This window comes from Balaenoptera ricei, chromosome 11 (assembly GCF_028023285.1).
Source record: "Balaenoptera ricei isolate mBalRic1 chromosome 11, mBalRic1.hap2, whole genome shotgun sequence".
Lineage (NCBI taxonomy): Eukaryota > Metazoa > Chordata > Mammalia > Artiodactyla > Balaenopteridae > Balaenoptera > Balaenoptera ricei.
Genome location: NC_082649.1, coordinates 34,365,604 through 34,391,623, shown reverse-complemented (window position 1 = coordinate 34,391,623; position 26,020 = coordinate 34,365,604). Strand labels below are relative to the sequence as shown.

At 39.5% G+C, this 26,020-nt stretch overlaps 1 protein-coding gene across 1 annotated transcript in view; it reads left to right on the top strand.

The window, feature by feature from the left end:
- LOC132374704 (adenylate cyclase type 10-like) overlaps window positions 1–26,020 on the top strand; it is a 39,843-nt gene that overhangs the window by 2,735 nt on the left and 11,088 nt on the right. Inside the window, 20 exon segments of the mRNA XM_059938728.1 lie at window positions 1,015–1,053; window positions 1,777–1,920; window positions 2,556–2,722; window positions 2,725–2,758; window positions 6,556–6,761; window positions 7,041–7,131; window positions 7,228–7,316; window positions 7,923–8,114; window positions 8,839–8,960; window positions 13,315–13,391; window positions 13,496–13,685; window positions 14,180–14,235; window positions 14,936–15,089; window positions 15,250–15,439; window positions 16,644–16,730; window positions 18,742–19,013; window positions 19,537–19,676; window positions 20,356–20,481; window positions 22,685–22,954; window positions 23,820–24,149. Coding sequence (XP_059794711.1) covers window positions 1,015–1,053; window positions 1,777–1,920; window positions 2,556–2,722; window positions 2,725–2,758; window positions 6,556–6,761; window positions 7,041–7,131; window positions 7,228–7,316; window positions 7,923–8,114; window positions 8,839–8,960; window positions 13,315–13,391; window positions 13,496–13,685; window positions 14,180–14,235; window positions 14,936–15,089; window positions 15,250–15,439; window positions 16,644–16,730; window positions 18,742–19,013; window positions 19,537–19,676; window positions 20,356–20,481; window positions 22,685–22,954; window positions 23,820–24,149 — 2,976 coding nt within the window.

The following is a 26,020-nucleotide window of genomic DNA, read 5'->3' as shown; positions in this document are numbered from 1 at the left end:
GAGAGAAAATCAGGGGTTCTATTTTAAATATATTGAGTTTAAGATGTTAATAAGTCAGTCAACTGGAGAAATGAAGTTAGCAGGTATGATTGAGCCTGGGAGCTCAGAGAATAGATCTGTTAGAGATGAAAAGTGAATTGATGGCATAAAGATGTTACTTAAAGAACTGATTGAGTCCACGTTGGGAGAGTGTAAATGAAGAGAAAGAGCCTAAGACTGAGGCTTAAGGAACTCCAGGGGAGGATTTTGATCAGGAAGAAAGAACCTACAAAAGAGACTATAAAGCAGCCAGTCAGGTAGGATTCTGTGAAGCCAAAGGGGAAGTAGTGTCTCTAGAAGAAGAGGGCCATTCTAGCTGGGTTGAAAATGAAAAGTGTCAAATATAGTGATGTCTGAAAAATACTGAATTTAGCAAGATGAATGCTGTGATGATTTTGATCATTTTAGTGAAGTGGTGGAAATGGAAGTCAGATTGGAATAAACTGAGAAGAGAATGGTAGAGGAAAAAAATTAAGCATGAATTTGATAGGAGGAGAAACTTGTATATCGCCAGCTCTTCTGAGAATTGTTTTGCTGGGAATGTAACAAAAATTGAGCTAGTAACTAGAGAAGAAGGCAGAGTCAAGACTAGGTGGGTTAATTTTGTTGTGTTTTGTTTTTTTTTAAAAAAAGATACTAATGGGAATGATGGAGTAGAGAGAAGATAAGGAAAGGAGTGACGTTCTTGGGAGGGTGAGAGGGACTAGGATGCAGAGCGTGAATAGGGGGATGGCTTTGAAGATAACAGGAGGACTTTTCTTCCGTTTTAGAGGAGATGGATATAGGAACAGGCAGATTTGAGGAGAAGCCAGGGGAAAGGAAGAAGGAGTCTAAGCCTTGGAGTGAATAAATTGACCAGAAAAGATATGAGGAAAAACTCTGCAGGCCATTCTTTTCATCATATATTATTCTGCCATGATCTGGCATATCTCTGATTTTGACTCATTTTCCTCTCTCTCCCTTACTTGATTTCAGATGTGCTCTGTTTTGGAGGGGATATCCTAAATATCACAGGTATTTTTCATTTTTTTCTGAATATTTAAAGCACTGTAAGCGAGGAAGACTATAGGTGGAATTTGGCATGTTTGTTTATTCAGCATTGTTTGTTTATTTAGTATGTGCTGGGCCCTGGGGAAACAAAGATGAGGAAGACACAGTCTCTGCCTCAGAGGATCTCCCAGTCTAATGCAAAAGCCTTGTCCATATTAAGCTCCCAAGTACTTTACATTTTGTTCACATTGACTGACAGGAAAATAAGTGCCTATAAAGCATTCATGAGAAAACTAATGAGAAACTTGGTCATTAATAGCAGAAGCTAAGTAGGGAAGAAGTCTGGCCTGTCTCCTATCTAGAAAACTCTTAGGATTATTAACAGCTATATGCCATAGAGTTGGCCCATCTTTTCATTTAAACTTAAAGAAACCACTTAAAATCTTAAAATTCAACTTGAATGTAAACCTACACTTTGTGAACCTCTTAGATCTGTTAGTATACTGATGGAGAGAAGAGTACCAAAAATAGCCCTAGGTTTTAGGAACATTTCAGCTTCTACTTAGTCATGTTTTTATATGCTGAATGGTTTTAAGGATCTAAGGCCATATTTTAACCTAGTATGACGTATAGGGCCAAGAAACTTTGTCTGACACCTTGCATGATATCTTCTGCATTATCGGGAGCTTTGCTCTGGCAAGTGAATCCAGATATTTGATCTCTGTCAGCCTATCTGTGTCTCTACAGGGAATGTGCTCTTGGCACTCTGGACAGTGGAACAGAATCAACTGAGTGACATCATTACCCTGGTGGCAAAATGCAGCCTGGAGATACAGGAGAAATTTGGGATCTACCATACCAGAGAAGGCCAGGACCTGCAGCTAAAGATAGGTATTAGCTACTAAAAGAGTGATCAATTGGAAAAAAAAAAACAGTATAAACAATTCAAAAGATAAATGACAACCTGGAAAAAAATGTTTGCAACTTATATCATTTAGACAAAGGGTGAATTTTCCTAACATAGAAAAAACACCTAGAAATCAAGAAAAGACTAACATTCTGGGCTTCCCTGGTGGCGCAGTGGTTGAGAATCTGCCTGCCAATGCAGGGGACACGGGTTCGAGCCCTGGTCTGGGAAGATCCCACATGCTGCGGAGCAACTAAACCCGTGTGCCACAACTACTGAGCCTGCGCGTCTGGAGCCTGTGCTCCGCAACAAGAGAGGCCAGATAGTGAGAGGCCCACACACCACGATGAAGAGTGGCCCCCACTTACCGCAACTAGAGAAAGCCCTCGCACAGAAACGAAGACCCAACACAGCCATAAATAAATAAATAAATAAATAAATAAATAAATAAATAAATAAATAAATAAAAAGACTAACATTCTAACAGAAAAATGAGCAAAGAACATGCATAAATAACACATAAACAAAGATCATCCCTTGTAACTTGTGAAAAACTGGTCAACGTCGTAATAAGAAAAATGTCAATTGAAAGTACCAGTTGAGATCATTTCTTACCTATAGATATGGAAGAATTCAGATGCTGAACACACTGTTGATAAGGTTGTGAGGAATAAGCCTTCTCTCACAGTGCTGGTGGGAGTCAGCAGTGGTACAACTTCCATGGAGGGTGATTCAGTAATCTCTACCAAGATTACAAATGCATTTATTCTTCAACCCAGCAATCCTAACATTTATCCTTCAACCCCAACATTTATCCTGTAGGTATACCTGAGTATTTATAAAATATCATATGTATAAGATTATTGATTGCAATATAGATTGTGATAAAAGGTTGAAAATTATCTGTAGGAGACTGGTTAAATAAACAATAATAGTCTACCCAATGAGATTCTCTGCCACTTTAAAAAAAGTTGTTTTGATATAGCAATATCTCCAAAATATAGATGAGAAAAAGCAAGATGCAAAGCACTGTGTTTAATATGCTACCTTTTGAGTAAGGAGGAGAAGTAAGAATTTTTCTTATTTGTTTATATTTGTATAAAGAAACACTGGAAAGATATATAAGAAACTAATAAAAGTTACCTATTGGGGGAAAATAGTGTAGATAGGTATATAGGTGGAATCAAGACTTTTCAATGTATATTCTTTATATAGTTTGGTTTTTTAATTATGTTACTGTATTACATTATCAAAAATATAATATAGGGCTTCTCTGGTGGCGCAGTGGTTGGGAGTCTGCCTGCCAATTCAGGGGACACGGGTTCGAGCCCTGGTCTGGGAAGATCCCACATGCCGCGGAGCAACTGGGCCGTGAGCCACAATTACTGAGCCTGCGCGTCTGGAGCCTGTGCTCCGCAACATGAGAGGCCGCGATAGTGAGAGGCCCGCGCACCGCAATGAAGAGTGGACCCCGCTTGCCGCAACTAGAGAAAGCCCTCGCACAGAAACGAAGACCTAACACAGCCAAAAATAAATAAATAAATAATTTAAAAAATATATATATATATATAATATAATGCCATAGAAATTTAAAAGCTGTACACAGAGGCCATAGTTTCAACAGAGTCAGGATTGAAGGCGAAGCTCTGTACAAAAAACTGCTTCACAGGAGTCCAGAAACCTCAAGGGGTTTCTGAAGGGCAAAAGTTGGCTCTAGCTATTCATTTGTATTTTGAGGAACAGAAGTGAAGAATCATATTCTGAGTTGTATGGCATCTCTCCTATCCTATCATCCTTTTTTCTTCTGGTTTTTGTTTTATTGATAGATAATTCATAAGTGATACTGTACGTAGACATATTTATATACTTTTGAAACCATCACCACGATCAAGATAATGAACATATTCAACACTCACTAAAGTTTCCTGTGCCCCTTTATAAACTCTCCATCCCACTACTCCCCTCCCCATCCCCAAGCAACCACAGATTTTTCTATCATTGCTTTTTTTTTTTTTGGCTAGCTTGTGGGATCTTAGTTCTCTGACTAGGGTTATTTATTCACTTTTTGATCTACAATAGGATTATTGTCAATTTTTGGCTATTACAAATAAGGCTGCTATGAACATCTGTATACAAGTCTTTGTGTAGACTTAAGCATTTATTTCTCTTGGTTAAATACCTAGGAGTGAAAGGGCTGGGTCATAACGGTAGATGCATGTTTAACTTTTTGAGAAATTGCTTATCTTTTTTCCAAAGTGTTTGTACCATTTTACATTTCCACCAGCAATGTGTAAAGGTCCCAATTTCTCCATGTCCTAGTCAACATTTATTATTGTCTGTTTGTAGAACTTCCTTTAACGTTTCTCATAGTGTGGGTTTGCTGGAGATGGGTTAGTTTAGCTTTTGTGTGTCTGAAAAAAATCTTTATTTCACCTCTGTTTTTGAAAGGTATTTTCCCTGGGTATAGAATTCTAGATTGACAGGAATTTTTTTCCTCTTACATGAAAGCTGTTGTTCTAGTGTCTTCTAGCTTGCAGTTCTACTGTCTTCTAGCTTGCAGTATGTCCAACAGGAAATCTGCTTTCATCTATATTTTTGTTTCTTTGTATATAATGTCCCTCCCCTTCTACCCCAGCTGCTTTTCGATTTTTTCTTTATCACTGGTTTTAGGTAATCGGATTGTGATGTACCTTGGTACAGTTTTCTTCATTTTTCTTATACTTGGGACTCATTGAAATTCTTGGATCTATAGGTTTCTAGTTTTTATAAAATTTAGAAAATGTTCTGCCATTATTTCTTCAAATAATTTTTTCTCTCTTCCTCCTCCTCTGTCTAGTTACACACATATTAGGCTGCTTGAAATTGTCCCACGACTCACTGATGCTGTGTTCATTGTTTTTCTATCTTTTTTCTCCCTGTGTTTCATTTTGGATGGTTTCTATTGCTATGTTTTCAAGTTTACAGATCTTTTATTTTGAAAAGTCTAATTTGCCTTTGATCTAATATATTTTCTTGTGTATTTTTGTAGTGTATTTTTCATCTCAGGCCTGTGGTTTTCATCCATATGAAGATACCATATCCTCCATGTCCCTACTTGTTTAGTATTCTCTCTAGTTCTTGAATATATGGAATATAGTTATAACTTTTAATGTCCTGTCTACTAATTCTGTCGTCTCTGTTATTCTACATTGGGCTTGATTGATTGATTTTTCTTCTCATTGTGGGTCATATTTTCCTTTTTCTTGGCATACCTGGTAATTTTTGGTGGGTGCCAGGTGTGAATTTAACCTTGTTGAGTGCTGGATTTTTAAATATTTCTATAAATATTCTTGAACTTAGTTCTGAGATGTGGTTAGCTTAATAGGTTTTGCTTTCAAATTTTGTTGGATAGGACCAGAGCAGTGTTTAGTCCAGAGCTAGTTTTGCCCCATTCCTGAGGCACACCACTTCCGAGTAGTGTACCTGATGTCCTGTGAAGCATGAAGTTTAATACTCTGGCTAGTGGAAATGGGAACTATTCCCAGCCCTGTGTGATACTAAGATTGTTCCCTCTAATCTTTTCAGGGGGCTCTTTTCCCTAGCCTCAGGTTGTTTCCTCACATTGATGCACTTAAAGACCTGAGGGGGACTCAGTTCTCTGGAGTTCTGTGGAGTTTTCTCTCTACACACTCTCCTCTCCAGCACTCACAGTGCCTTGTGAGCTCTAGCTAGCTTGGCCTTCTCAGACTCCTACCTCTGTCTCAACTCAGGGAATCCTCCGGGCTACACCTGGGCTTACCCTCCCTGAGATGTGTACTGGAAACTCTCTCTAGGCAGTGAGCTGGGGCATCAGAGGGTTCACTTTGTTTGTTTCTCATCTCTCAAGCATATTGTCCTTAATTACCTCATGTCCAATATCTTGAAAACTGTTGTTTCTGTTGTTTTGTGTATTTTTCCAGTTCCTTGGTTGTTCCAGGCATTAAGGTAAATTCACTGCCTGTTGCTGCACCTTGGCCAAAAGTATATGTCTCTGCCATTCTTTTAAAACTGCTTTTTCCCTTGTTTTTAGTGTGGATTGGGTGACTTGCCTAAGGGCATACTTCTGGTTATAGTAATTTCTTCCCTGGCAAGCAAACCAGTTTTTCAGCTGTTATTAGCACTAAGAAATCCCCCAGGACAAGAAAAACAGGAGGCAGAAATAAAGGGTATGGCGAAGCCCATGTGTGGTAAAATACTGATTGTCTACTCACTCAGCCCTGGTTACATATGAGGAGAGCTGGTGTGGTCACGGTGGCAGCAGTTTCTGAGCATAATCATTTGATCTCTGCCATCAGGACCTAGCTGTCCATTAGAAGAGCAATTTAGAGACAAGACTCTTGGATGCCTAGGATCCAAGAGTTTCTTCCCTCATACAACCCAGGCTTGTCTGAATGTCTGTCTCTAGGTGTGTTTAAGACAGAAGGAAATCTGGAGCAAGCTATTCTTTTTGAGGGGGAGCTCACCTAATATTTCTGCTACTGTGGGGAATAACGAGATTTGGCGTGATGCATAAAGCAATGTGAGGGTTCCAGACCCCAGCCTTTGCATAGTTTTCCAGCTGAGTTTGTCTATTCACCACTTGTCTCCTTTTCTCTGGATAGGTCTGTCTGCAGGGCGGATTTCCCAAGTTATTGTTGGAGATGAGCAGCGACAGTACCTCTTGGTGACTGGGCGTGATGTAGACGGTGTCCAGTTAGCTCAGCGGTTGGCTCAGGCAAATGAGATTGTCTTGTCCTGGAACTGCTGGAAGCTCTGTGAGCAGTACATGTTTGAAGTGGAAATCATGAGGGAGGATGAAGCTGTGAAGGTAGGAGGTTGGTCACATCCACTGAACGTCCTGAAAAGGCCTTCCTACTGCATAGGGCAGTGCTCTGGTGGTGCTCAACACCAGACCAAACCAACCACTGGAACTTTATTTTGGAGGGAGGTGAGGGATATTCTCCCAGGAAGACAGACGAGGCAGAACAGTAAGGCTGAAAAGATAAGTGATAAACAAGGGAGATGCCATCCTTAGCCCCTCTATTAAGGAACCAAAGGTAATCCAGTTGGTGGGTGGGCACAGAATTGAGCAGTTTCCTTTCTATAGTTAAGAGATATGCGGATCATTGACCCATTTGATTTTGATGAGCATTTTTACAAGTGCCTCGATTACCTGCCACGTTACCGGACAAGTGCTGGTAAGTTATTTTGTCCTTTATTATACCCATGCCCAAAATTTCAAAGATTAATTTTCCACATGGCTGGAGACATTTTGTTTGTTTTCCTTCTCTCAGACACTCTAAGAACTGCCCTGGAGTTGGATCCAGACTCTGCACTTGAGCAAACCTTGCGGAAGCACATAATGAAAAACCTTTTAAAGAAGGTTATTTCCTAGCTCTTGAGTCATTGTGTGTAGACTGTGTGTGTGTTTGTGTAAACCAGTGTACATGTACAAATGTGACAACCGTTTGATTGATCCAGTTCATCTCCCGCTTCCCATTGTAATACTAGCAGATTTTCCCATCTGCACCAATTACTGTGATGACGTGTCTTATAAGTTTAGATTTCTCAGTCCTAGAAAGTAGAAACCATATTTGGTTTTTGTTTGTTTGTCCCTCTAGAAACTAATACACTGTAAACAGGGTATAGAGTATATGCTTGGTAAATAAGTGTTGATTGATTGTTTATATGTGAATCCCTTAGTAAGTGATATAATGACTAATAGAATTGGACATATCAAACTGTGTCTTAGAGAGGAAATATAAAAGCTTGGCAAATTTCATCAGTGAGTTAGGTTTAAAGTCAACAATTTTAACTCCAAGTGCACTGGTTGTATATCTTCTATACCTCTTAAACCTGAATTTTAAGTTTTATGTCTGACATCTATAAGTCATTTTCTCATGTTTACCATGGAATATAGAATTTAAATGCCTAAACATGATACTAAAAGTTGAAGATACAGTCAAGGTAACTCACTGTGTCTTTGTAGATTGATGAAGGCCAACCTATGGAGTATATATCCGAATTCCGTACTGTGACTATGGTTTTGGTCAGCCTAGAGTTCCACAAGACAGCATGGATGTTGCATTTGTGTCATCTTATCCAGGAGGCTGCCTTATACATCTCCACAGTGATAGAGAAAGGGGGTGGCCAGCTGAGCCGGATCTTTATGTCTGAGACAGTAAGTACAAGGGAAGTTGACATATCACCATTAAAGGTGAGTGAGGAATAATAGTCTTAAGACAATTATAATAGTCTTATGTTATTATTATAACATCTTATGTTATCTCTCACATAACACAGGCATAAGTCAGACTCTCTGCTTCTTATTTTGTAATAAGCTATGTTACATTAAAACTTCAAGTAATAATATTTAAGGAACGGGATGTTCTAGGTAGTTTAATTTTCAGGGTAACTGAGTGTTATCCTCCATATCTTTTTAATTCTCTTCTTGTTGAAAAATCCTTATGAAAGCATGAAGAATGTTTTTCTGTCTCTATTAGTAAAGTAAGTATTATCAGATCCTTCTGAGGTAATTTAGGAGCCTGAAAAAGAGCAGTATCATACTTGACATTATAGGTAAAGAAAATATAGGCAGATGGACTTAGCTCAAGGTAGACACTAGAAGTTGAATTTTTGAAAAGTTCTTAACATCGATTTTTCTTGTGTTTTAAATTTCAGTTCTTTAAATAGTTAAATCAAGATTTTTTTTCTTCTTTTTTAAAAATGTCCATGTTGATGTGGCCTAGAACGTCCATTTCGTGAATCTTATAGAATCCTACATTCCTAATAGAAAACCAGCCAGGAAGGGGTCTGGCTTCATTTAGGGAAGTTGGTTCAGTTGAGGCAAGCCATATTTCTTCCCCAGGTCAATTTCCCTTTTCTTTCTTTGTCACCTATCTCAGGGCTGCATGTTCCTCTGTGTTTTCGGCCTTCCTGGGGATAAGAAGCCAGATGAGTGTGCACATGCCCTGGAGAGCTCCTTCAGCATCTTCAGCTTCTGCTGGGAGAATCTTACTGAGACCAAGTGAGGAGGAAGGTGGGGCAGAGAGGAGCTTCTCAGGCCCAGGGGGCTCTTCAGGCAGGGTAGGAGACAGTAACAAGTAGCAGGGGTTGAGGGCATCCAGAGTCTGCCTAAAGGGGTGGGAACATGCTGAGGGAAGTCAGAAAACAAGATATCTTAAGAAATTACTAGGTACAGAACTATGTACTAGATACCCAGGGGAAATGGATATAAGTTTCTGTCCAGTGGGGTGGGAGAGGGGGAGGTATAAAATACACATAGCAAGATTCAAGCAACAAGCAAACATATAAATTAATACGCACATAATACATCTGTATGTGAAGAGAAGGCTGCCTGTCTATGGGGAGGGGAGGCGTGGGAAGAGATGTCATGGGACAGTTGCCTAGATAGGAAGGGACCACAACTGGTTAATGCTCTCCTTGGCTTTCACTCTTAGTCTTTCCCAGTCCTGTTGATTTTTTTGGAATTCACACTGAACTGATCTCCTGCCTCCATATTCACCCCACCCTCCCACCTACAAAAGCCTAGCCCTAATGAAGTTATAGAAAATTCCATTTTCTGTAGTGCAACTATGACATGATTGGTTGGAATTTTTCAAATGACCTTTTTTCTTTTTTCACTAGAAAGCTATGAGGAAAGCGTGTACATGAATAGATTTGAAAAACGGTCATTCCTCATGTCAACACTGAGTCAAAGATTTGTTTGCTTGCCATACTTATTCAAGATGAATACAAATTATATCACATACTTACATAATGCTTTAACATTTTTAGAATACTTTAGTATATGCTACCAGTGTGAACATTTGTATCTGTTACACATGAGGAAACTAAGACCACAGAAGAGTAGTTAGTAGCATGTAGCAAAGCTGGTAATGAAACCCAGAACTTCTGTCCTCAAATCCTGTGTTATTTTCATTACCTCACAGCTGCCTCTTATAAAATATAAATATTCCCCAAAAGGGATAGCATATATTACTATTGTGATACCATTGTAGAGGCATACTCATAGGACATTAGTACTGAAAAGGAACTTAGAGATTATCTGATCCAACTCCTTATTTTATAGATAACAAAGATGCTACAGTTGCTTCATAGGCGCTCAAACTCTTAGTCCAAAGCAGATACGTGGTGGCACTTCTTTCAGGCTCGGTGAGATCTGCAGATACTCCTACAGCCTACTTTCCAGTCATATCTCCAGTGTGAGTGTGCTAAGCCATTCCTTTCAGTGCTGGTCTATTCTGTTTTCAAATTTTGCCTTGACCTCTGGTCTTCAAGAGTCCTGCTGTTAGCCCTTACTCCTGAATAAGATAGTCATTTCTTGGTCATTAGAGGCTATCTTACAATGCCTTTAAGGATGGCTTCTATGACTCTTAGACCATAACTTGGTCTTTTCAGTCTTTTTTAGTTGAGAATATAATAGATATTAAGCACTAGATAGGATCTTAAGAGTTCATCTCATTTGGCCTCCTTAACTTAAGGAAAGTAAAATCCAGAGGTTACATTGGAAAGCCAAATAGTTTGACAGTGTTAGATCCTAAAAGCTAGTTTCCAGGTCAGTGTTTTTCCCTTGAAGATAATGACTAATTTAGTAATTTCCCGAAGTGTGTTTGGTAGAACATTAGTCCCTTAAAAAATCCTGGAAAAAATATTTTCATGGCCAAATATGTTTGGGAATTGATGCAACTATATTTCCTTCTTAAAGATTCACAATATACATTAACATCAAAGTTTCTGAGCAGTCTTACAGTAAAGAAATTTGTTATATTTTGTTTTATTCAACATTTCCCAAATTTACTTGATCACCAAACACCAAGACCTGTAAACACCCAGAAGAATGAATGTTCTAAGGAGCTTATTTTGGGAAATGCTGCACTAACCAGATACTGAAGCTTGCCTTCTTCACCTGTAATTCAAGTTTAGAGATAGAGTCTCAGAGGTGCCTGTGTGGCGTCGGTAGCAGATACTATTGCTCATGCCTCTCTGCCTCGCGTCAGCCTCATCCAGACCCAAAACCACATCCATATATCCTTTCCCTGTTCACCTTGGGTCATCTTCTCAGTTCCTCTTTCTAGTCTAGGAAATAACCTTCAGTTTTCAGTTCATTTTACAGAAGAAAGATGATTCCCTGTGTCCAGTGATTGATCAGGCTTTTCTGGTTTGTGACTATTTCTCCAGGATATTTTTGAGACCCAGGGAATGCAGTCTCCATATCTCATCATAACAGTTTTGCAGCACCAGAAATACTTTACATATATGAGTAAATAATATATATTTCCTCAATGAAGAACACTTTTTAAAATATTTTTTGGAAAGGATGGAACATGGACCACAGGAAGAGCAAGGGGGAATTATAAAGTACAACAGAAAGAAATAAGAAATAACCAAGTGAAAAAAAGTATTACTTGTTTCATTATCATAGTCTTGCTAACAGCTGAGTTTCTGGCATGCATAAATGCATTCATTCAACAAGCATTCATTGAATAAGCCTCAAGCCAGGCACTGTTCTAGGTGTGGTGGACATAAAGAGAAATAAGACACTACCTCCTCAGCTCTGTAAACAACTAATTTTAATACAGTGAAACTTAAGTGTAGGAATAAAACGCCATAGGAGCTACAAAAAAGTGCTATGGGAAGAAATAGTTCTCCCCAGAGTTACTAGAGAAGTCTTGACTATAGAGATGATTTTTGAGCCAGTTGTGAAGGAAAGGCGTTCAGCAGGTGGAGAAAGTGGGGAAGAGTATTTTAGACAAAGGAAGCATTGTGAAACATTAGCAGATTTTCAGTCATTCTTGGGGTGGTAGCAGAACCAACTGCCTAGTTCTTGTCTTGAGTGTCTCTGATTCACCCTGGGCAGTGGGCCCAGTGAGTGAATATAAGAGTCCTCAATCCTGTCCTCAGAGGAAGACAGGAAAGTTTTGATGGTCTGGGAGACAACAGTGTTAGGATTGTTGCCACTTTTCGTGCTGTCCGTGAACAACTGAAAATTGTTTATTTGTAAATTTAACTTGAAAGTAATTATGCTTCATTGCACCTTCTTTCTCCAGATGTATATCTTGTTATCTGTCACATGAAATTTTCACATCAGTCAAGTAAATCTTCTTATTCTGTTATGCATGAATTGTTCATTGCCACCTTTGAGCCTTTGCCTCACCTGGAATAGTATATGCCCTTTTTAAAAATAATTTATATTTCTAGTGCTTTTCTATCCATGGCCTAGGTAGGACCACTTTTCCTTCCACCTCTTCCTATTTCAAACACCTTCTGTGTTCTAGCCATCTTGAACTACTTAGTTTTGCACAAATACACCAGGATTGCTAAAGCCTGTGCCTTTTCCCACTGGACAGAATGCTGTTGCCTCACTTTGGCAGTACTTCAGCTTTCAAGGTCTGATCATATGTCCTCTCCTTTATGAATACTTTATTTCTAATCTCCAGTATCAGTTAATGCATCCCTTTGTTTGCTCTGTTAATTGCTGTATTGATCTCTAATATGTAGTATTTTCTTGCTAACTTATATATCTCTTCACCTCCCTCAATCTCCACCAGCAGCCCAGACTGAACTTCTCCAGGACAGGGTATTTTAAACACCTAGCCCAGTACTTGGTACTGTACATGCTTCTCAGAGCTTATTAAGTGAGTGAATGTATGCATGCATGAATGGATGAATGAAAAAATACTACTCCTTTTAAAAAATTTATTTCAAAGACTAATTTGCTTCAGCAAGCCTTCCATCAGCAGCCTGACATTCTGAGTATTCCTTAACTCTCACATTCTGGCGTTATTTGATCCATTAACCCTGTATAGATCTGTTGATCCCCTTTTCATTTTGGGGTTTCATGTTAAGCAGCATGGTGTGGTGGAAATAACATTGGTCTGGGAGTCAGGAGGCCTGGATTCTCATTCTGGCACTAATATTAACTCTTGTATAACTCTGGGAAAGTTAATTAACTCCTTCAGTTTTTTTTTTCTTTTGTCAAATGGGTTTTAAATATTTGCCCTACGTACCTCACATGTTTGTTGTTAATTATCCCTCAAAGAATCAGATGAGGTAATGAATTTGAAAATACTTCAAAAAGCACATAAAGAGTATCTGACAGATATAAGGTGTTTTTAGTGTTTTTACTAATAATAGCTCCTCAACTAAAATTCCTAGAGTAGGGGGACCGTTTTGTTCCTTTTGACTGTTTCCCTAGTATTCAGTACTTTGTACCCACCATGTGATGCAAACTGACAGCAGCCTCTGGCCTTTTGCATTCTGAGCTCTAAAACTAGACTGCTGGATCTAGGGAGTGGCAGATCTAGTGCTTGGAGGCTTCTGAGTGCATATTTACCCACTGTTGCTTTTCTGATCCCCAGGCTTGTTTCCATCAGTATCACCAGTGGACCAGTATTCTGTGGCATGGTTGGGGCAGTAGCAAGACACGAATATACAGGTAGAATAGGACATTAGACTGTTAGCTCTGTGTCTTAGGGGGTGAAGGTAAAGGAGGTGATCCAAAAATTCTCCATCCTTTTCTTTTCTGTCTCCCTGATACAGTTATTGGCCCAAAAGTAAGCCTTGTGGCAAGAATGATAACTGCTTATCCAGGTTTGGTGTCCTGTGATGAGGTAACATATCTAAGATCTATGCTACCTGCTTACAACTTTAAGAAACTCCCAGAGAAAATGATGAAAAACATCTCCAACCCAGGGAAGATGTATGAATACCTTGGCCATAGAAGATGTATGTGAGTGTCATTATGTGATAGTTCAGTCCCATCTCTTTTATAGAATCAGGGCATAGGAATAATCAATGCTTGATTGTATGAAATTAGAAAGAAAGATGCATCTAGTACTGGCCTGATGGAATAAGAGACATAAGAGGAGGGTTTCATATCTGAGATCTTTAGCTTTTATGTTTAGCTCTTAGCTAGTTCCTTAGTGAACAACTTCTGTCCTACAGGAAGAAAATAGCAATAGGTCACTAGTCTAGATGTTCTTTTTGCTATGTGTACTTCACAATTTATTTACTTCCCTGAGCCTGGAACAATAAATAGTTTTTCTCCCCTTCCAGAATTTTTTAGTCTTTTGAAAACTCTTTGATACAGAATTCTGGACCTCTTTAGTTGTCTGAAAGTACTTATTTATAAGGACAACTCATCCTCTATCTATTTAAAAACATATTATCTGTCTATCCCAATCTGTTTTTAATTAACACATTTCCCTTTGTCCTCTTTCCCAGAATGTTTGGGAAGAGACATCTGGCCAGAGAGAGAAATAAAAATCACTCTTTGCTAGGTAAGTTTTCTTTTTTACCTTAAATCATACTGTTTTCAGCTGTAGATGGTTAAATGTGATTTAAAAAGCAAAAATTTGAGACTAAATACTTCTAAGCTTGTATTAAAAAATAGAGAACAACCTTCTTAGTGAATGTATGTTAATTTTGAAGAGGACTTGCCATTTCTTTTCCATGTTGAATGTTTAAATTTCAGGTTCCAACATTTAGTAAGAATCTTTGTAAGGATTCTCATCTTTAGAGAAAAATCTTTAGAGGGAAATTCCTCATCCTGAGATAGTGACAATAGCACTGAGACTGTTCCACCCACACTATATATTCCCTATCTTTATATTTGTTTTATCTAGATCCATTAGTCCATTATTTTCACATAGCAGTGACAGACTTTGAACACTAAATTGTTATAATGGAAATTTTTACAAAAAGCTAAGAAGATGTAGTAGCCCCCATGTCCATGTGGTGCCTAGTTGTTCTAAATGTTATTACGTAGGCTCTGGAGCAAGCCCCCAAGCCCAGCATACATTTCTTTATAGTCCGGAGTTGATTTTCTGGAAGAAGATGTGAAGGCTTATCAAATAATGGAATTCTGTCAAGGATTCTGGGGAAAAAGCCATTCTGAGAATTACCTTTACAAATTAATTCAAATAAATAAGTGTCTGCTAAAAAGCACAGGAGTGTTAGGTTCTCCTTGTCTCTTTACAGACCGGGAGAAAGAACTGGAAGCCTTCCGAATGGCACAGCAGGGAAGTTTGCACCAGAAGAAGGGACAAGCAGTTCTGTATGAAGGTGAAAAAGGCTATGGAAAAAGTCAGCTGTTGGCTGAAATAAACTTCCTGGCCCAGAAAGAAGGGCACAGGTAAAGACTCCTGCTTTCTGACTTAGCGTCTGTTTCTCTTGGGGCTCCTTTCCCTTGTTGGTGAGACTCTTATATCGTTAGATTCAGCATCCTTGGGCTGGCGGACTGAGTAACCTCTCTGGATCAGGGGACTCCCAGTGACCATAGTAACATTCACCAGGGTGTTGCCATTGAAGCTGAAGGAAGCAGATTCCAAGCAGTGCTTCTATGCCATCCAGACCCTCATGGCCATCTTCTTTGAGATTGATATGTGCCCAGCCTGTTACCGGCAAGAGCGCCTCCACAAACAGCTCCACGGGATGGTGGAGGAACCGCTTCACTGCCTGTTTAATGACCTCTTCTTTGTGAAGGTAACGAAGGCAGTGGCTTTCTGAACTGGATTACTGATATTTTTGGTGGCTAGTTGGACCCAGGATTGTCTTCTAATCTAAAACACACACACACATATACATATGCATATACATATACAGCCTAAGAACACACAGTCAGCAGTGGCAGGATTGAGATTTGAGAAGTCTTTGACACCAGACCCCAAGCTTTCTCCTTTTTGAGGAGAGTGGATTCTAGGACTGACTCTGAAACTTGCTAGTTGTATATCTTGGCACAAATCACTTGGCCTCGCTGAGCCTCAATTTTTTTCACCTGTGAAATGACAGTTGTAGTACTTTATATGGTTTTTGCATGGATTTTAGAGGATGTAGTATATAAGAGACTGCATCGTAAATGTGAAAGTACTAAAATCTGTCAATGTGATATTGACCAGATGTGCATATCCAGCAATTATATGCATGTGTTCTTGAGTTGGTTGCAGCATTTTGTTCTTTAACCTTACCTTTCCATTCCTGGGTCATGGAGTATGTCACTTGAACCAGCATCTGAATCTCAAAAGCTTCCAGTGGTCTAGGATTTATGTGGTACCCAGTAGCGAGTAGGCTAAGAATTCCCTGGTCCACAATTCCATTTATCCACCCTCCACCACTTCTCCTAATCTACCCAGCATGCAGGGCATTGTATCTAATGAAAAATAGAGAAAACAAACATCTGTCCAGTCCCTCAGCATAGCCCTGTCTTAAGACAGGCCTTACCTGGGGCCCTGGCCGAAGTGGTCAAGGAGTAGCCTCACTTTGGCTCTCAGGTCCATCGTAGCTCATGTGCCTTAGCCTAGCACAGTGTTGGAGATGTCCATTGCAGTTCTTTCTCACAAGTCTCATGCACACATTCATTCTGGTATACTTGGAATAACTGGGGTACTGGAGTTGTCCAAAGTGACATTGCTAACTCTGACCTGTCACTTTATTCCTTAGTCATGGTCCTTTAAGGGTTTGCCAGAGTCCAGTATGGAAAGGAGCTATCTCTCTAACCACCAGTGGACTTTCAGTCTCACCCTCTGAACTGTATATTGACGTTGGATTGGTATTTGTAACCCTATGCCTAATCCTGTAGAAATCCATTCTCACTCAAAATAGGATAATTTTCCGTTCCCTTTTGAGAACCTGTATATTTTTATTAGATTGTCATTTTGAATGATAATATATGAATAATTTTCCCGGTCAGTTTCCCTTATCCTTCAAAGTTTCGCACATGGATGACCTGACCAGACAAAAGAAGGTTAAAGCATGTTTTTTTCAAGTGCTGCAGAAGGTGGGTACTTTTGCTACATACCATTAACTCTTAATATGTGGAAATGGTTTATGCTCATTTCAATCTATCCACATCTTACCTTCACTTGGCCATTTCTCGGCCTGCCTATTTATTGATATCTTCATTGTTTGTATCTACCTTTAACCTTGAATCCATCCTACAGCACAGCATACAAGGAAAGGTCTTTGCTCTTTCCTGATCCTGTTCCTTAATGAAATTTTAGGAACTTAGAACAGTAGCTTCTGGATACAGGTTGATAGCTATTTTACCTCCTATTTATTAAAAATACAGATACTCAGGCCCCAACCTAGGATTACAGAGTCAAGAATCTGTACGAGGAGATGCTGATGTAGCCATTCGGGAAAGCTATCTTGAAGTAACTAGTCAAATTTTAATAACATTCATCCTCTATACCTAGCACTTCCACTCCTGGATATATATCCCAGGGAGTCTGTTCATTGCAGTGTTTGTTTGTGGAGGTTAGGGAGGTGTTGGCAGGAATTCATAGATGAACACTATGGAGTGTATATAGTGCAGAAGTTAGAAGTAAGGCAGTAGATGAAAACATAGCAACATGGAGTAATCTAAAAACAATCCTGAATATTTTATCTTTTCTTATGGCTGAGTAATATTCCATTGTGTATATGTATACAACACGTCTTCTTTATCCATTCATCCATTGACTGGCACTTAGGTTGTTTCCGTATCTTGGCTCTCCTAAGTAACACTGCAGTGAACACAGGGGTGCGTATATCTTTTTGAATTAGGGTTTTTATATTCTTCCGATGAATATCCAGGAGTGGAATAGCTGGATAAAAAAAAAAGATGAAATCTTGCCATTTGTGACAACATGGATGGACCTTGAGGGTACCATGCTAAGTGAAATAAATCAGATGGAGAAAGACAAATACCATATAATTTCACTCATATGTGGGATATTAGTAAATAAATAATCAAACAGGGACTTCCCTGGTGGTCCAGTGGTTAAGACTTCGCCTTCCAATGCAGGGGGTGCAGGTTTCCCTGGTCAGGGAGCTAAGATCCCACATGCCTCATGGCCAAAAAACCAAAACATAAAACAAGTAATATTGTAACAAATTCAATAAAGACTTAAAAAAAGAAGGTCCACATCAAAAAAAAAAAAAAATTCAAACAAACCAAACAAAAACAAACACATAGATACAGAGAACTAAGTATTGGTTACCAGAGGGGATGGGGGGTGGGGGGAGGGCAAAATGGGTAAAGGGGGTCAACTGTATGGTGATGGATGGAAACTATACCTTTGATGGTATAATGTAATGTATACAGAAGTTGAAATATAATATTGTACACATAAAAAGTATATAATATTATAAACCAATTTTTAAAATCCTGAGTAAAAAGAGAAATAATGAGACTTGTTATACAGTACCATTTACATAAAAACAATTTACATGGCAAAACAACAATGCACATTTTATAAGAGCATAATACAAGCAGAAGGTAATATGATAAACACATTGGCATGGTTACCTGTGGCACTGAGGAATGGAATGGGAGTAGGGAATGTGGATAAAAGAGAATACATTTTTTTTAACGTCTACATGAGTAGGCATTATAATTGGTAGCTTTAGCTAGCACTCCCAGGTAATTCTGATGTGCAGCCTGGTTTGGAAATTACTGGTTTAAAACTGTGAATTCCCGCACAGTTTGAATCTTTTGCTAAAATGAAATATTTGAAAGCTTCAAGTTTGATTTGGAGAATATTTTGATGCTTATTTCATATTTCAGTTAGAGTATTTTCTTGTTCAAAGAAACTCAGTACATTTCTTTAGGAATTAGATATATAGGCTGTATTTTATATTTATAAAGTAAAATATTACCTGGACTAAGAATACATTTCACTCTGAAAATCCCAGCCTTTGTTGACATTTTATTTAAATTGTTGATGGGAAATTCATGGTAGATTTGAAAATCAGATGACTTCATTTCTAATCAGAGCTTGTCATTGTTTCTTTACTGTTATTTCCAGGCAATGAGGGAAACACCACTGATTTTCCTCATTGATGAGGCCCAGTATATGGATGCAGCCTCCTGGGAGTTTTTGGGAACTTTGCTCTCCAGTGTGCCCATCATCATGGTGATGACATTGACCCCTACCTTCACCCTGTGTGGCTGGGCCCAGCACTTCCTGCAGAGCCCTCAGGCTATCTTTGTGCCCATTTCGAAGTTGGCAACGACCTCACTGTTGAGAATGGCATGTTGGGAACTGGGGGTGGTGAGCATCCCCCAAGAGCTGCAGATGTGAGTGGCTAGGACTAGCTGGGTACTTCATTAAGGGAGGAGCCAGTGCCATAATATAAGAGAGGGCTCAGGTCTCACACCGGAGTTGGGGGAGAGAATAGCATTAGAAACCATGATGAGGCCCAAAACTGGATTTAAAAGTAGACAATCTCCTAGTAACCCAGTAAAGGGCTGTCTCCCTGGGCTCTTCACCCAGGTTTTCACAGGACAGTTAGGACTTGGATGGCTTGCTTAATAGGTCCATTATGTGTGGTCAGGCCAATTTCTGCCAGACCCTTTAGCAAGGGGATGTTAGTTCCTTTTAACATCAACAGAAGCAAAATAGTTGAGAGAAAAGTTACTGCCAAAACCAATCAGAAACATTTTTTTACATTTCTGTGCTGCTGCTTCCCTCTGTTAGTGTATATCATCAAGAACTGACTTTAACAAAAGAAGAAATATTCCTCAGTATGAAATACCCTTACGCTTGGCTCTCTTCAAGTGGGCATCTTTAGTCAGCAATCCCCTGCTTACCTCTCTACAGCTACCTTCTCCGCAGGTGCTTTGGAAACCCCCTTTACTGTGAGGTCTTATGCCAGGACCTTCTCTCTAAGAACATATTGCTCTTTCATGACCTCCAAAAGGAGGAGGAGGAGGAGAACAGCAAGTGGGAAACCCTCTCAGGTAAGCTGAGCTTCCCAGGGTTCCACCCTGATCCCACTGCTGGAGTTCATTCTTGAACATGACATCACCTGGTCCTAATTAGGCATGTGCCTCTTCCCTGCTGACATCATAAGCAAGATTAGGCCTTCCTGGCTAAGTGTACTATACAAATAATATGCAGCTGTGTTGAAAACACTAAATACCTGCCTCAGATAAAGTAATTGAGTCAATCTACTTTAGTTCCTTTTTGAGCAGCCTAGGAGGCGGGGATAGGAAAATAGGATTTATAAACATCAGAGAGGATTGATAAACATGACAGTCTAATAGAGAATTGCACATTACTGATGAGAAAGATGACTTGACGGTTTGACTGGGGGAGGGGAGAAGGGAGGAAGAAAGAGATAGAAATATGTGTAAATCTAGAAAGGCATCCTAGAGCTGTGATGTAATAGAAGAGATGGCTATTGGAAGGTAAACAGGAAGAGTGAGAATGTTAGGCACCGTGTGTTACAGAAAATGTTCGTTTTTAAGAGAAAATGAGAGAACAGGCAGGATGGGTGGGGTAAACCACTTTAAACGTGTATGCTCCATTTATCTTAATCCTTTCAGTTTCTTGACTAAATTTTTGTGTTTTTGTGCCTTTAAAACTACAGTCACTGAGCATGGTGGTTTCCTCAGTCATAGTCTTCTTTGTCTACAGCCAATGCCATGAAATCCACAATGTATAGTATTTCTCCTGCCAGCTCTGAAGACCAGGAACTTTATGTCTGCACTGTCAAGGATGATGTGAACTTGGATACAGTGCTTCTTCCACCGTTATTAAAAGGCAGGTCCCTTGAAGACCTCAAGTGAATCAATTACAGGTGTCATTGCACTTAGTAATTTGGTGGGTGATTGAGTATAGATCCCTCATTATCATGCTAGCTTCATTTCTTCAAAAAAGAAACCTGCTTTCCAGAAATAAATTCTGGCACTGCCGGAAGAGTTCTTAAAGACTTGTAATGCTACTTGAGTAATGTTTTATGTAAGTTAGCCCACTGTTCTCTTTGAGGCTGACTGATAACTTGGGAAAGTTTTCTAGTTGTTTAATAAAAACTATGACCTGAGTTTCCCTTTGTGCATATTCCTGTGCTGGAGGAGACAATAAGCAAGGGAGATAATGCTGCTGAGATTTAGGAAAATCCATGGTGCTGGTGAAGAGACAGTATTAGGGACATAGCAGGGGTTTAATAAAAAGAGTGCAAAGTTTATAATGACTGATGAGATAAAGAATAAAGTCATCAGAATTGGGTAGGCATAATTAGACAGACGGTGTTCTTTTTAGAGCTGAGGAGGGTTTTTTTAATGTTCTGTTCGAATGTTTGGTGGCCAGGGTACTTTATTAAACCTTCTTGAGGAATGTTATGATGGATAAGCATGCCTTCAAGTCAGGCATGGTCTTACTGAGAATATGACACACATGTGAAACAACAGTACAGACACATTGGTAATTAAGAGCCAGGGCTCTGGCATCAGAAAAACCTGGGTACCATTTCTTCCTCCACTTAGTAGCTGTGAAATGTTAGATAAACTTATCTAAGCCTTAGTCTTCTCATCACTCAAATGAGGATAATGATAGCCCCTACCTCATGGGGGTAGTTGAAGATTAAATTAAATAAATCATGGTATATAATAAATAGTCAATGACTGTTAGCTATTATAAGCTGTTCACTCTGGTGGTTTTAGGTCCACCTGGACAGTTCATATTCCTACAACTGTGATAGGCCACACTTGGCGTTGGCTTTACTAACTTAGAAATGTACAGGTCAGGAAACACAGCACTGTAGCAGAACAGCAGCAAGTGGTTTTCTTCAGTGGGGGTCCTCACAGCAGTACCCACTGCTATTCTCTGGAGCCTCAAGGAATAGCTTACATGTGATGGGATGAGACCATGATGGATGGGTGCTTAGATGCCCCATTTCCCAACAAGGAACTGGTATCTCTTATAATAGTCCTGTGGGCATAGTTTCTAGGCACTGTGACCTGTTACAAGAATTACTACACTCAAGGAACCCCAAAGCTGTGGCTTACCACCAGGTATTTGTAGCTTATTCAGTTTTCCTAGTCCAAATTCAGTTTCCAATCAGGGATCACTCTTTGCATAAGCAGTGTTACCTGGTAACTCAGCTGACATTCTAATTTTATAAGGATCCTAGGAAACAGCTAGAAAGTTAACCCAAGATCAGTATTGTCCACAGGGAAGGAAAAAGGATTTAACTCCTAAGCTAAAATGAACAGTCCAGTCAGCAAGGCCTTGGTCTAAATGAAAGGCCAAAGCTACATGGTAAAAGGCCATGTAAGTTATAAAAGTATTTAAGAAGGGGACTGACATGACTATATTTGTACTTTAGGTGTACAGTTCTACCACTAGTTAATGTGTTACTGAGATAAGAATGAGAGGAAATTGGAGATGTTCAAAACAAGGTAGTGTAGTGATCCAGGTGAAAATGACTGCTTATACTAAAATTGTTTAGGAGGAAATATATTCAAGAACATTTAGAAAGAGAATGAGTGGGTGACAAGTTGGTTGTGAGGGAGAGGGTAAAGTTTAGATTTATTCCAAGATTTTGGGCTTGGTGACTTACTGGTTCAATACCAACTGCTTTAATATATGGGTCAGGATATGGAGAGATTTACTAAAATGCTTGGAGTTAAGATCTTTATACTAATTAGAGTTCTGGGACCAGGAAGCCCAGCCTCCATGTTTAGTTGAAAGTAAGAAGAAAATGGATCTGCCAGTAAAAGGTTTTGGTGACCATGAGGAACAATTTCAGTGTTGTGCTGAAAACCTGATTGTTGGTTGAATAATGAATGGGGAATGGAGACAAAAGAGGACATGGAGATAAGGCTCTTTCAAGAGATTTGGCTGAGTAGAGAACAGATGGACAAAAAAGCAAGCCCTTTTTTTTTTTTTGAATGAACAGATTATTAACACAGTGTATTCTATGTTTGTAGAAAGCCGGTTCATTGCAGATTTTTTTTTTCTTCAGAAATAGCAGTGAACCAACTGGATCAACTGAGCCCAGGGGAACAGTTGCTGGTTAAGTGTGCTGCAGTCATTGGTCACTCCTTCCACATAGATCTGCTGCAGCACCTCCTGCCTGGCTGGGGTAAAAATAAACTACTTCAGGTACTGAGGGCTCTTGTGGATATAAATGTGCTCCGCTGGTGCAGCAAGAGCCAAGACCTTCCTGCTGAGCCAATATTAATGCCTTCCTCTATCGAGATTATTGAACAAACCAAAGAGGAGAGAAAGTCAGGTGAGGAAGAGCTGCTCCCTTGTTCTCAGGACTGAATAGAGAGCTTTGGGTGAGGGTATCTGTGTTCAGAAAGAATATCAATATCATATATCATGGGCCTCAGTCTCTTAAAGCTTATGTCTAAGAGATTGGGGAAATTAATTATTTTAATCATGGAAGAGCCATGGTTATAGTGAATGAATAGCCTGTATTTTTCAGAATTGTCTTAATTTCAAGAATTCCAGCTCCATGTTAACCCCATGTGTTAAGTATTTGTATTTTGATTTTTGGTTCAGAAAATATTGCCATAGTCTTTTATTGGCTTCTTGGGATAAATAATAAGAAAATAAGATAAACTGTTTCTAATTTTAGAAATTCACAAGGACGTTAAACACATGTGATATTGAAACATATGAACAAAGCAAGATATAAATTAAATAGCTGCAATCTCATATTCTCCACAAAAAAGAATAAAATTGTGACATAGGCTACCCAAAGCATATATAATCCACAAACAATTTCCCTTTGACTTTGAAATATGTTTGGACCATATATTTGAGCAGAGCCTTCCTGATTATTTGATGTTTATAATAATTTGTAGTAAAAAAGCTCAATTTAGGAGGAAAAACTAAGAAATCTATCCAGTGTAGTTCTCTACCACTAATCATTTCTTCCCTGTTGTACTTTATACTAGATATGGTCAATATCTCTTATACCAATCTCTCAGATTGGTATAAAATTCTTTATACAAAGGAAGCCATAATACCAAATAGGAATTATAAATGAAATTTTCTTATACACTAGCAGCATGTGCTTGGGAGTTTGCTACCTGGTAGCATAAAAGAACCTTAAGGGAGACTCTCATTTAGATTTTCCTATATTTCAGATGCTGGCTCTCCTCTCAGGCTACAAGAGGAACTATCCCTACCTCAAACCGAGGTGCTAGAATTTGGAGTGCCTCTATTGCAGGAAGCAGCTTGGGAGCTGTGGCCCAAGGCACAACAGACAGCCCTACACCTTGAATGTGCCTGGTTTCTTCGAGATTTGGCCTGCCGCTGTGGGAGCTGTCACGGGGGGGATTTTGTCCCCTTCCACCGTTTTGCCATCTGTTCTACTAAGAGCTCCAGTGGGACCTCCCGATTCTGTAGCTACAAAGATACTGGCTCGATACTAACACAAGTGATCACAGACAAATTGCAGCTGCCTTCTCCCCAAGGTAAATCTAGGGGGCAGAAAGAGGACACGTGGGCAGCACTACTCTTTATTCGTGTACTTGGAGCTCTTTATTCAAAAGATGAAATCAGATTAAAAGAGAAAAATAGGTGGAGAGAGCCATTTCTCACTGAAGTACCAGAAATAAGAAAAGTGTGATCTCAGAGTTAAAAGGAACTTTAGAGATTATTCTTGGTTTGGTTGGCAATCTTGGGCAAGTTACATAACCTCAGTTAATTGAGGAAAATAACAATACACACTTCATAGTGTTGTTGTGAGGATTAAATGAGTTAAAATATATAATGTGCTTTGAATAGTGCCAGGCACATGGTTAGTGCTCAATACATTTTAGTTATTGTTTTTATTATTATAATTATTCAGCTCAGTAATTATTCAGCTCAGTACACATATATGGAGCCCTTATGTGTATCAGATGCTGCAGTTAGGTGTTAATAATACAAAATGAAATTATCAGTTTTTGGGGGGTGATACAGACATATAAATAGAGAATTCCAATATGGCATGATAAAGATGATGAAAACGGACTACATAGGAGTTGGGGTACCTAGAGAAGGGGCCATTAGCCCAGCCTGAGAAATGAGTAAGATAAGACTCTCCCTTGAGTGAGATTTGAGGGATAAGTAGGAGCTAGCTACTTAAAGAAGCTTGGATTAGTGGATAGATGTTCCCCAAAGCCTATAGCCCTCTACCACATCCCAGATAAGAGTTCACCCTCGGGAATTCCCTGTGGTCCAGTGCTTAGGACTCCATGATTTCACTGCTGAGGGCCAAGAGTTCACCCTCTTTGTTTTACCATCTTCAGTTAGCTTACCTTGTAGGACATCCCATTTCATTTTCAGTAGCTGTTAGAAAGCTTCTTTCATCAAGGTGAACTCTACCTTCCTGCAGCTTTTTCACTCATTTTTCAGAGTTGTGCCTTCATTCATATTTGAAGACAGCTGTCAAGACCCAGGCAAATCTTCTCTTTTTCTACTTTGATAAAAGAGAAGTTGGTGTTGGTGTTGGCAGGGGAGAGGGATATGGGAGAGATGGTGAATCGGTGGTAGTAAAAGACTAAAATGAAGATGTTGATCTATGATCGTACCTCTTCTGGCCATAACATTCTTATGACTCTATGAAGGTGGACCAGTAACTTGGAGAAATTGGTCACTGGCTGATGAGCTCTACAGTCATTTGCACTTTTGTAATTTCTGAGGGGAAAGAGGAAAGTAGTAAATGTCCTGGTTGGTATTATGAAGAAATCACACTATCATTCATATTTCCTATATGGCCTTTTGTTTTTGAGAGGTCACTGTCAGCTGTAGATTCGACAGCCTGGTCAGTCCAGCTGCGAGAGAGGCCCAAGACCTTTCCAGCACAGCCGGACCCTGAGGAGGCTTCTCAGACCCAGGGCCGTTGTGCATGACCATGCAGAACAGAGGGTGCTGTTCACATGGGCTATGATATGGTGATGCCCTGACAATTGTGCATTGCAGTAGTGCTGCCAAATTCCAGTTTCCTTAGTTACCTTAGCCTTACTTTACCTTACCTTAGGTGACAGCATTAAATAATCAGAGAGCCAGTCCTTTTACTTAACGCAAGTCCTCCCTATAATTATTCTCTTAGACTCCTTTTCAATCCCACCACCTGTGCTCCTGAGCCCAAATAGGTAACATCCCCACATCATTCCCAGTCTTTGCTTTTTGGTCAGAAGACAGCTGCAGAGGAAAAGGCAAATCTAGAGGATAAAGGTTATTTAAGGCCACCCAGGTAAAGCTGAAAACCTCTGCTGGTCATTGTGACTCTGGTGGGATGTGTGCCCTCATGATTTTCTTCACTAGGTCTTAGGATCTGTGGTTTGCTCCCATCTAGTCG